General features: G+C 45.0%; 1 protein-coding gene across 3 annotated transcripts in view; it reads left to right on the forward strand.

Moving 5' to 3' along the window:
- Positions 1-12183, forward strand: part of LOC147148087 (NT-3 growth factor receptor-like) — a 72317-nt gene that overhangs the window by 23017 nt on the left and 37117 nt on the right. For 2 of the 3 annotated variants that reach the window (XM_086028214.1, XM_086028215.1), the window contains exon 4: positions 9109-9180. The exons of the other annotated variant lie outside the window; for it this stretch is intronic. In XM_086028214.1, coding sequence (XP_085884340.1) covers positions 9109-9180 — 72 coding nt within the window. The remainder of the gene's footprint in view (positions 1-9108; positions 9181-12183) is intronic. 3 annotated transcript variants of the gene reach the window in all.

Here is a 12183-nt window from a genome sequence, read left to right on the forward strand (position 1 = left end):
TGCAGGCCCCCATCCTAGCTCCTCGGCACCACCAGACTCTGACGCTGTTCCGGCGGCGCAACTTCTGCGGCTGCACTTGAATTCTGCTACGACGGGGCAAGGCCTTTGGCTGCGCTCTGATTCTGCTCCAGCGGTGCAAGGCCTTCGAACCTCTTGTCTGGCCTTAAGGAGGGCCACTAGATTGTCCCTACCATGACCCTCTCGTCTGGCCTCCGGGTCGCCCACCAGATTGTTCCTGCCAAGACCCTCTTGTCTGGCCTCCTGGACGCCCACCGGACTGGTCCCGCCAAGAACCTCGTGTCTGGCCTTCGGGAGGGCCACTAGATTGTCCCCGCCGCGACCCTCTTGTCTGACCTCCGGGTCGCCCACCGGACTGGTCTTGCCAAGACCCTCTCGTCTGGCCTTCTGGATGCCCACCGGAATGGTTGCACCGGGGAACCTCTCGTCTGGCCTTATCCAATCTGTTCTTGATTTTGGTTTTGATTTAGACTTCAGTTTCATGTTTTCTAATTGTTTTTCTCTTTTTTTTGGTTTGATTTCTTTTCTTTTCTATGTGACCTTGTTTCTGTTGTTGTTTTAGATTCTGGGCACCAGGTGGTGCCCCTTGAAGGGGGGGGGGGGGTACTGTTATGACTGGTTGTTTACGTGATGTATCAGTTGCTCTGCAGTTGCTATGGCCCTTTTATGCTTTGTCCTTTATGATGTCATATAGGCCTTAAGTCTAAAACTTTTGAGTTGGACAGTGACACATTGTCAGTGCGTCCAACCTTCTTGGAGTGAGGATGCAAACTCTCTTACAGTCATGATCTCTGTTGTTACTTTGTATTTTTCTTGATAAAGACTTTTTACTCTTGAACTTCCGAGTCATATCTGCGAATGGGTCCAAATCCCAATCCTCACACGACAAAGACAACGAAACAAGTGGAACAAGACGAAGAGGCAAACACTACTGCAATGGCTGACCGCGAAGCTGCGAGCAACAGCACGGACTTGAGCATTCTCCAAGCAATGGATAAATTGTCTGATAAGATCACCAGGATGATTGATGCCAAGATCGATACAGTTCTTGCTGCCATTAAAGACCAAACGTCCCAAATGCAAGTCCTAGGGGCTCGTGTTGGCGAGGCGGAGGACAGAATTACCACAGTGGAAACCGCAACGGAAATGTTGCAGGCTTAAGTAAACACTTTGGAAAGACAAGCTGTGACGATGTTGGAGCACATAGATGACTTGGAAAATCGGGGACGCAGATGCAACATTCGTTTGGTTGGACTTGCTGAAGGTACCGAAGGAGCCGAATTGTTAAATATATGGAGAAGTGGATACCTGATTATCTTCGGATATAGGTGAACGCTAGACAGATTAAGCTGGACCGGGCCCACCGATCCTTGGCACCGAAGCCTGGCTCCAACCAGCGACCCAGACCGATCATTATTAAATTTCACAACTCCGGTGATAAACGATGCATCATGAATGCAGCTGCCTGCGTATACGGGACCGAAGATATCCTTCTTCAACGCTTACTCCGCAGGGGTTGTCAAGAAACGCAAGTCTTTTGATGCTGTGAAAGAGCGACTAAAGAAGAGGAACATCAGCTATGCACTGGTCTATCCTGCTACACTCAAGATGACGATGGTTTGGAGAGAAGGTTTGAGTCACCGGAGACGGCTGCGGCGTTTGTGGACTCGTTGGGCTAAAACAGGCTCATTATGATTCCTTATAGAAGATATTACCTACTTTTGTTCTTGTTCCTGCTTATCAGACTGATTGATCGTACGTAAGTCGTCGACTTTTGGTTTTTGTTGTCTTTTATGACACGTTTACACTGTTGTCTCGCCATGCTAATGTAGTTATGTTGCCAGACGCCAGGCGGAGCTTGTGTTACGTCGATGACAGTATTTGTGTTTGAGTGTGGTGCTTGTAAAAGTTACAGGTTGAGAATTTTGTTGCCCTACATGTTTAGTGGGGATTCCCCTCTTGAAATTAAAAATGATGTTGAGGCTTTTACTAAATCAGATAAGTATTTAAAAACTCACAAATCAATGTAAAAAGAACATCGTATATGATTCTAAACAACAGAAATCATTACAGCTTTCTGACCTGAAATGATTAAAAACAAAATGTGTTCTCGTTGAAACAGATGATTCTGTGATATAACACTAATGCCAAAACCTTATGAGAGGGACAAAATCTGTATCAATAAAGTCAAGTTAAATGTTTCTAACTCTTTTCTTGTGTTTTTAATATAAATAAAGACAATACAGTCGAGCACTGTACAATTGTGAACCTGTAAACTTCAGTATGATATTGAACATGTTCAAACTAAATCAAACTGCTTGTCAGTCGGGAAAAACATCTAAACTTCTAAACTGAATGCAAGCATATTTCTTTTTCCTGTAATTGGACCAATACTGACAAGGCTAAGTATTAGCACTTTGTGGCAGAAAGAAGTATATCGTCGCTGTCGTGTGAAAAACATGAATGTCCAATTTTGTATTTTTTTTTAATTATTAGGATATCTGTCCCCCCGTGAGCCGTCACCTTATCGTGGTGGAGGGGTTTGCGCGCCCCAATGATCCTAGGAGCTACGTTGTCTGGGGCTTTATGCCCCTGGTAGGGTCACCCATGGCAAACAGGTCCTAGGTGAGGGACCAGACTAAGCACGGCTCAAAATGACCCCTTATGATGAGAAAAATTAACGGACCACGTTTTCCCTCGCCCGGACGCGGGTCACCAGGGCCCCCTTCTGGAGCCAGGCCTGGAGGTGGGGCTCGACGGCGAGCGCCTGGTGGCCGGGCCTGCACCCATGGGGCCCGGCCGGGCTCAGCCCGAAAAGGATACGTGGGTCCCCCTTCCCATGGGCTCACCACTGGTGGGAGGGGCCAAAGGGGTCAGGTGCCGTGTGAGCTGGGCGGCGGCGGAAGACGGGGACCTTGGCGGTCCGATCCCCGGCAGCAAAAACTAGCTCTTGGGACATGGAATGTCACCTCTCTGGCAGGGAAGGAGCCTGAGCTGGTGTGTGAGGCTGAGAGGTTCCGATTAGATATAGTCGGGCTCACCTCCACGCACAGCTTGGGTTCTGGTCCCAGTCCTCTCGAGAGGGGTTGGACACTCTTCCACTCTGGAGTTGCCCAGGGTGAGAGGCGCCGAGCAGGTGTGGGCATACTTATTGCCCCCCGGCTTGGCGCCTGTACATTGGGGTTTACCCCGGTGGACGAGAGGGTAGCCTCCCTCCGCCTGAGGGTGGGGGGACGGGTCCTGACTGTTGTTTGTGCTTATGCACCAAACGGCAGCGCAGAGTACCCACCCTTTTTGGAGTCCTTGGAGGGTGTGCTGGAGGGCGCTCCACCTGGGGACTCCATCGTTCTGCTGGGGGACTTCAATGCTCACGTGGGCAATGACAGTGAGACCTGGAGAGGTGTGATTGGGAGGAACGGCCTCCCCGATCTGAACCCGAGCGGTGTTCGGTTACTGGACTTCTGTGCTCATCACGGATTGTCCATAACGAACACCATGTTCAAGCATAAGGGTGTCCATATGTGCACTTGGCACCAGGATACCCTAGGCCGCAGTTCGATGATCGACTTTGTAGTCGTATCATCGGACTTGCGGCCGCATGTTTTGGACACTCGGGTGAAGAGAGGGGCGGAGCTGTCAACTGATCACCATCTGGTGGTGAGTTGGCTCCAATGGTGGGGGAAGATGCCGGTCCGACCTGGCAGACCCAAACGTATTGTGAGGGTTTGCTGGGAACGTCTGGCAGAATCCCCTGTCAGAAGGAGTTTCAACTCCCACCTCCGGCAGAACTTTTCCCACGTCCCGGGGGAGGCGGGGGACATCGAGTCCGAGTGGACCATGTTTCGTGCCTCCATTGTTGAGGCGGCCGATTGGAGCTGCGGCCGCAAGGTGGTCGGTGCCTGTCGTGGCGGCAATCCCCGAACCCGCTGGTGGACACCAGCGGTAAGGGATGCTGTCCAGCTGAAGAAGGAGTCCTATCGGGCCTTTTTGGCCTGCGGGACCCCGGAGGCAGCTGACGGGTACCGGCTGGCCAAACGGAATGCGGCTGTGGCGGTTGCTGAGGCAAAAACCCGGGTGTGGGAGGAGTTCGGGGAGGCCATGGAAAATGACTTCCGGACGGCTTCGAGGAAATTCTGGTCCACCATCCGGCGTCTCAGGAGGGGGAAGCAGTGCACCATTAACACTGTTTATAGTGGAGATGGGGTGCTGCTGACCTCAACTCGGGACGTTGTGGGTCGGTGGGGAGAGTACTTCGAAGACCTCCTCAATTCCACCGACACGCCTTCCACTGAGGAAGCAGAGCCTGGAGACTCTGAGGTGGGCTCTCCTATCTCTGGGGTTGAAGTCACCGAGGTAGTCAAAAAGCTCCTCGGTGGCAAAGCCCCGGGGGTGGATGAGATCCGCCCGGAGTTCATAAAGGCTCTGGATGTTGAGGGGCTGTCATGGTTGACACGTCTCTTCAACATCGCGTGGACATCGGGGACAGTGCCTCTGGATTGGCAGACCGGGGTGGTGGTCCCCCTTTTTAAGAAGGGGGACCGGAGGGTGTGCTCCAATTACAGAGGGATCACACTCCTCAGCCTCCCCGGCAAGGTCTATGCAGGGGTGCTGGAGAGGAGGGTCCGTCGGAAGGTCGAATCCCGGATTCAGGAGGAGCAATGTGGTTTTCGTCCTGGCCGTGGAACAGTGGACCAGCTCTACACCCTCAACAGGGTCCTCGAGGGTGCATGGGAGTTTGCCCAACCGGTCTACATGTGTTTTGTGGACTTGGAGAAGGCGTTCGACCGTGTCCCTCGGGGAGTTCTGTGGGGGGTGCTTCGGGAGTACGGGGTACCGAGCCCCCTGATAAGGGCTGTCCGGTCCCTGTACCACCGATGCCAGAGTTTGGTCCGAATTGCCGGCAGTAAGTCGGATTCGTTTCCTGTGGGGGTTGGACTCCGCCAAGGCTGCCCTTTGTCACCGATTCTGTTCATAACCTTTATGGACAGAATTTCTAGGCGCAGCCGAGGTGTCGAGGGGGTCCGGTTTGGTGGCCTCAGTATTGCATCTCTGCTTTTTGCAGATGATGTAGTACTGTTGGCTTCTTCAAGCCGCGATCTCCAACTCTCGCTGGAGCGGTTCGCAGCCGAGTGTGAAACGGTCGGAATGAAGATCAGCACCTCCAAATCTGAGACCATGGTCGTCAGTCGGAAAAGGGTGGCGTGCCCTCTCCAGGTCGGGGATGAGATTCTGCCCCAAGTGGAGGAGTTCAAGTATCTTGGGGTCTTGTTCACGAGTGAGGGTAAGATGGAACGGGAGATCGACAGGCGGATCGGTGCAGCGTCTGCTGTGATGCGGACCCTGTATCGGTCTGTCGTGGTGAAGAAGGAGCTTAGCCGAAAGGCGAAGCTCTCAATTTACCGGTCGATCTACGTTCCTACTCTCACCTATGGTCATGAGCTGTGGGTCATGACCGAAAGAACAAGATCTCGGATACAAGCGGCCGAAATGGGTTTCCTTCGCAGGGTGTCCGGGCTCTCCCTTAGAGATAGGGTGAGAAGTTCGGCCATCTGGGAGGGACTCAGAGTCGAGCCGCTGCTCCTCCGCGTCGAGAGGAGCCAGTTGAGGTGGCTCGGGCATCTGATTAGGATGCCTCCTGGACGCCTCCCTGGTGAGGTGTTCCGGGCATGTCCCACCGGCAGGAGACCCCGAGGACGACCCAGAACACGCTGGAGAGACTATGTCTCCCGGCTTGCCTGGGAACGCCTTGGGATCCTTCCGGAAGAGCTGGAGGATGTTGCTGGGGAGAGGGAAGTCTGGGCTTCCCTGCTGAAGCTGCTGCCTCCGCGACCCGACTTCGGATAAGCGGGAGATAATGGATGGATGGATGGATATCTGTAATGCAGAAACTCCCTTCACATAAAAATTTTAAAATTGGGGCAAAAATGGACATGCGTGTTTTTCACAGGACAATTCTAATTCTTAGTATTAATGTACTTATAGCCTTACATTTTTCTGTATACTTTACAGAAGGAATGTGTATACTTCGCAATAAGTTGGTTCAAATAATATTTTGATGTCATTCGAACAATTAATGGGACTTTTCCAGCTCCCAAACCGAGATTTCTTTCGTTTTTTACAGATTAGACACTATATTACAAAGAGTACAACCCTTACTGACCATCCTGAAGTCTCACCTGTTAAGAAACATTTGTTTCAGTCTCCAGAGAAGGTGTCAATTAGTTTGTTTTATGGTGTACTATGTGGTTCATATTCTGGTGATACAGATGCAGTCAGAGGTGTTTGGGAGAAGGAATTGTCTGTGAACATTGATGGGGAGACATGGGACGATATTTGGAAATATGCAAAAAAGATTTCTATGTGTACCCGAATGAGGGAAATTCAAATTAAATTATAACATAAAGTGCATATATCTCCGAATCGGGGACATTTTTTCAATTCATCATTTTCACCTCTGTGCCTTAAGTGTAAAACAAAAATAGGTACCTTAACTCATTGTCTATGGTCATGTTATGAAATAAGGAAATATTGGTCAGAGGTATTGTGTGAAATGGAGAACATTTTTTGCATCGATCTGAAATTTGATCCAGTGTATTTGATTTTAATCATGCCGAGTAAACGTTTGCATACAGCAGGTGATAAAAAGTTGTTTAATGTTATTACTTTTGCTGCTACAAAGAATACAGTAAGTATTCCCACCTACGGACCTCTTTCAAACGGAAATTCCCTCACCCGGAAAAAAAACGTATGCATTAAATTTTCTACTCCTATATTACATTAACGATCGATTCCTGACAACGGAAGTTCCGGTATCCGGAAGCCAGAACCAATACCGTAGCCCGCAGCTGCGCAAACTCCAGTAGTTCCCAATTTCCCACTCGATACTATGGAAAAACTTTGACTGCTCCGCCATCATCGGATCCAAAACGGCGACATGTAAGTTACTTCTTTGGCATGCGTTTTGCTGGAATTGCAAAAGATTTTAAATGTATTCATTTACATTTTCGTCTGTAGCTCATGGCGTCCAAACGAAGAAAAACGGTAATGACCGTGGAAGAGAGAGTGCAATGCATTAAGCGAAGCTGGACACAAAGTAAAAAACATCCAGGAGACACTTGTAGTCGGAAAAACTCAAATCTACGAGACTTTTAAAAACAAGGAATCGATTCTGGCTCAGTACGATTCCAGCAGTTTGCCTGCTCAAAGGAAATTACTTGCGGCTCGACGGACAAAGAACAGTGGTGTAAGCAAGCATAACGTGTCCTTTTGTATGCACAAGAATCACCAGACATCAGTGATGATCAACGGGACAGTTACTTGCAATTAGCAACAAAACTGTATGATACGCAGACAAACATTTTCATACAGCAAAGAATGAAGCCAACACAACAACTCAAAATACTCATTTTTTCCTAAGTCTGAGAAAAGTCAACATTAAAATACAGTAGTTTACTCTAGTTAAGTACAGTACTGTACTGCATTGGTGTTACAATATTTTTTTCAACAGTATTTGGACCATGTTTGTTATACTGTACTGTATTTTGTTCATATACTGTACCTATACTTTATAGTGCAGTTTTTGTTTAATACAATTATTATTATTATTATATTGCTTGTGTTGTTAACTTGTTACACATGTATTTTGTTAACATACTTGCACGTTTATACGGGACATGTACCGTAGTCGTTTCTCACATAAGGAAGTTCCGTTATAAGGAAAGATTGGACAATGCAAATATGATTCCTTACTAGAGAATACTTACTGTGTATTGTTACAATGGATCAAAGATAAAAGTCCTTCTGTTGCTGGTTGGTATAACATAATTTTGAAGTTGATTCCTTTGGAATATCTGACGGACATCTTACATCACAAGGTGGACCAATTTCATTGAACCTGGCAGCGATTTTTGGACTATCTTGGACCTGGATACTCTTTGTCGATTGTACAAGGGTGTTTTATTTATTTATTTTTTCTTTTCCTTTTTTGAAAAATATTGTGCTTTGAATATGACAAATTGGTTGATGGGTGATTACATTTTTACATGTTTATATAAAACTGTAAAAATCAGTAAACATATTGAAAAAAATAAAAATAAATATATATATATATATATATATATATATATATATACATACACATACACACACACATACATAAGCATAATGGCACTTCCAACGTGAAAGTCTTCCAAAAATATTGTGAGTTTCATTCTAATATTTTAAGAGAACAATTAACAAAGCCTACACGTGCTCACATACATTTTGGTGATAATCGGTTATGGTTTACCCACGTAGCGTTGGGATAGAAGTGGCATTGGAGGCTGACTGCATTGTCAGCCATTGCGCTGTTAAATGTCTTTTTTTACCCTCTTTCTCCCTGTAAGAACATGAAACCTGAAGGTAAGAATGATTGCTAAATTATGGGAATACTTGACCACCCCATCCGGCATTTCCAGTGTAGCGTACAGCACGCGTGACATCACAGGGATGACGTGAAGCGTCCAAAATATTCAATATGGCTGCATAGTGGGTATATCATTGTTTTGACACTTAATCAGCTTAAAGCTTTTTTTTTTCCGGAAATCAGATTTCATTGATGTTTGCACTTTTATTCCTCATACACACTGACAAATCAAATGCTAGTAAATGAGTTTTAACTGATCTGTTACTTTAAGACACAGGTGTCAAACTCAAGGCCAGATCCGCAACCCAACATCTTTTTATGTGGCCCGCGAAGGCAAATCATGTGTATAGACTTGATGTGTTTCTTTGAAATTGTCTTCACTGTTAACACAACATATGAGATATTACTAGTATTTGTTACAAATCCCTCCTTTAAAATACATTAAAAAACAGTTGAACAAAATATTTACTGGCTTCTGATTTCAAAACTAGTTATCCATCAATTTGTTGGGTATATGTGATAATGAAAGACGATCATACATTTGTATGGGTTCACAATCGTAATGGCCCTCTGAGGGAAACCACAACTATGATTGTGGCCCGCGACAAAAATGAGTTTGACACCCCTGCTTTAAGAGATAAAAATAATTAACCCAATTGTACATATGTCTTTATACTCTCTGTCAGAAACCTGTCCAAGAACCCAATACTGACTACATTGTCCTGGCAGATCTTTGAAAATCTTCAACTCACGGAACTGTAAGTCACAGATTACTCAATCAATAGATGATGGATGAGCATATACAGAAACACTGTACATACATATGCATCATATCTTTACATAGACTGCTTGGATTAGATAGACTTCCTTGCTTGCCCATAAAATGCAGCGTTGTGTTTGTCATATATAGTTTCTTTCTAAAGCAAGACAAGGTTAGCCAAGTGTTCAGTAGCATGTTTTCAGTAACAGCTGCATTATTGTCTTGTCTTGAACTTCTCAAAAATAAAGCTCTTGTGAAAAATAATACTAGATAATAATGCAAAAAAATGTATTAAAATAAATACTGGTTAAAAACAGCCCTTTGAGTAATCACAAATAGTAAAAAGTTCATGAAATTGAAGAACAGAGAAGTTCATGTGTTTTGTCCAAAAATAAATCCTTCTTTTTTCTTTTTTTTTTTGTTAAGAATCGGAATTGTGAATTGTTAGGAACCAGAATCGAATCGAATCAAAACATCGGAACCGGAATTGTCCAAATTCAAACGATGCCCAACCCTACCTGCTACTGTTCTGGATGGCCAATAACGGAAAGTATTTTAATTTATTTTATTTTATTTTTTTATTATTACTATTATTATCAGTGACTTGTTGGTTTGCCTTAATAGATAAACATGTGGGTCTAGATACTCAGACAACTTACAGATTTTGTTGTCAATTTATGTTACTGTAAGTGGTGGGTGTTATTCTTTTTCACTACCTCAAACAATTTGAAAATGATGTGCCATTGGTGTTGCACAGCATTGTTATTTCTTTACACTAGTTCAGACAATGCCCTGCGATTGGCTGGCAACCAGTTCAGGGTGTCCCCCGCCTACTGCCCAAAGACAGCTGGGATAGGCTCCAGCACGCCCCGCGACCCTTGTGAGGAGAAGCGGTACAGATAATGGATGGATGGATGGATAGTTCAGACAATTTACAGATTAATAATTGTTTTTTTTGTGTGTTTTGTTCTTTGCACTACGTCTTCCTTTGTTTTGCACTACCCCAGGCTCAGACAACTTAAATTGTGTCATTGGTTCCAGGCATTGACTGTACATAGGGTTGTCGAAGTTAAATACTGAAGTTGTACTATTTTTTTGCACTACCTCTTAAAAAAACTATTGTATTAATGATGTTTTAAGTTTTTGGCGCTAAAAAAGTTTTATAGTAAAAAAAAAAAAAGCCAGTGCTTTAATTTGTTCTGTGTGGTATCGAAATGGTATCGAGTATCGATACTGTACTGGGTATCGGTATCGAAGTTGAAATTCTAGTATCGTTACAAGCCTAGCGCACACGAACCCCAACTAGTTATATTTCGGACATTTAGCGACGCTAAACTTGTGTCAACTCTCAGGGGGGAGACGGTGGCTTGCAGTGAGCAGCAGGCCAATTACGCCCTCCCTCTTCCCTCCCCGGCTAAAGGTAGGATAATAGGACGGCTAATAGCAACAACTAGCTTCAGGTCATTAAAACAAAAGGTGTTAGCACAACAACATTAGGTCCTTACTCTGCGTCCAGCATGCATCGATCTTCATGTCGCGGGGTTGCCTCCCAAGCAGTCACATGCGTTGTCCGACACCGCTTGCAGCCGCCAGAAAGTGAATGAACACTAGAACGCGCAGGTGTTTTTACAACTTTTTTTGCAACAACTATTGAACGACAAATCTAGGTGATATTTGACAAACAGCTCTGTTGGCTACAAGTAGATGACTTTAATTTGTAAATTAGCCATTTCCTGCCAAAATAGCAGGTGACATGGCGGGGTGACATCGTCAAATGTAAAGCATTAAGTAGTCAAATGACCACCTTCTTGGCGTTCTAGTGGTAAGCGAACAAAAGGTTCGAGCGAGGCTGACTGCACAACCGAGTGTGGCCGCATTGGAACGTACCTGTTCGGCTGTTTACGTTCTAAATTGGACGGCGTGTTGTCGAAAAACTGGGGCCATTCCTCATCCAAATAAATGTGCACGTCTACTCATTTCCAGTTCAATCTCTGTAAATGTCCTGACTGTTTTTTAATGCCTCGCCCGTCTTCACCGTGATCAGCAAAGAAGCAGTGTTTTTTTGTTTTGTCTTTTTAAGCAAAGAAGCAGTGTGCGCTGGTCCCAGCCTAAATCTATGTAGCTCTGCTCACTTCCACATTTCCTCATTCTCATATAAATCAGCCACGGAGAGATTAATCCTTTTGATATGTTGAAGTGGGCATTAGTAGAGATGTCCACATACATTTTGGTGCCAATTGATCGGCGTTTTTGGACGTTATAAGCAATGAAAGTACAATGATTTCCAATAGAGAGTTTGGAATCGGTTACTCCCGTGACTCCGGCCGAACAAGGATAGAACGGTAGGGGGCACGGCCATTCGCCTCATTAACACGAGGCGTTATTCACGGAGTCACTTATTTCCTAATTTCTCCAAAATGAATTGATAAAATAGAAAATGGCAACTCTTTTCATTTACCTGATCAAATAATATATAAAATGAACTTGTTCGTGAAAACATGGACTTACCGTCCCTTTTTACATTGGCTCCCAGTCAGCTCTGGAATAGATTTTAAAATTCTGCTTCAGGTCTATAAACCACTGAATGGTTTGGGTACTGAATATATTAAAGAAATGCTGATTGAATATAAACACAGTAGGGCTCTGAAGTCTGCAGACTCGGTTCAATTAGTGGAATGTAAACATGCTGGAGCTGCATTTGGCTGTTCTGCTGCAAAGGAATGGAATAAGATATCAACAGAAGTGAAGTCAGCCCCAAGTGTAAATGCTTTTAAATCCAGGTTAAAAACTGCCCCCCGCGCCCCTCACCCCCGGATATCTTTGATTAAGGTCTTCTCAACATTTTTAGTCATTTTTTCCTTTTTAGTTATGTTTTAAACCTACCTTATTACTTTAATTTACTTTTAAATGTTTTAAAATGTTCTGTTAATGTTTGAAGGATTCATGCTGAATCAACTTTTAGCCATGTTTAAATGCCATGACACCAGTAATAGTGTATATG

This window comes from Filicampus tigris, chromosome 4 (assembly GCF_054856515.1).
Source record: "Filicampus tigris isolate MCC_2025a chromosome 4, RoL_Ftig_1.0, whole genome shotgun sequence".
Classification (NCBI taxonomy): Eukaryota; Metazoa; Chordata; class Actinopteri; order Syngnathiformes; family Syngnathidae; genus Filicampus; species Filicampus tigris.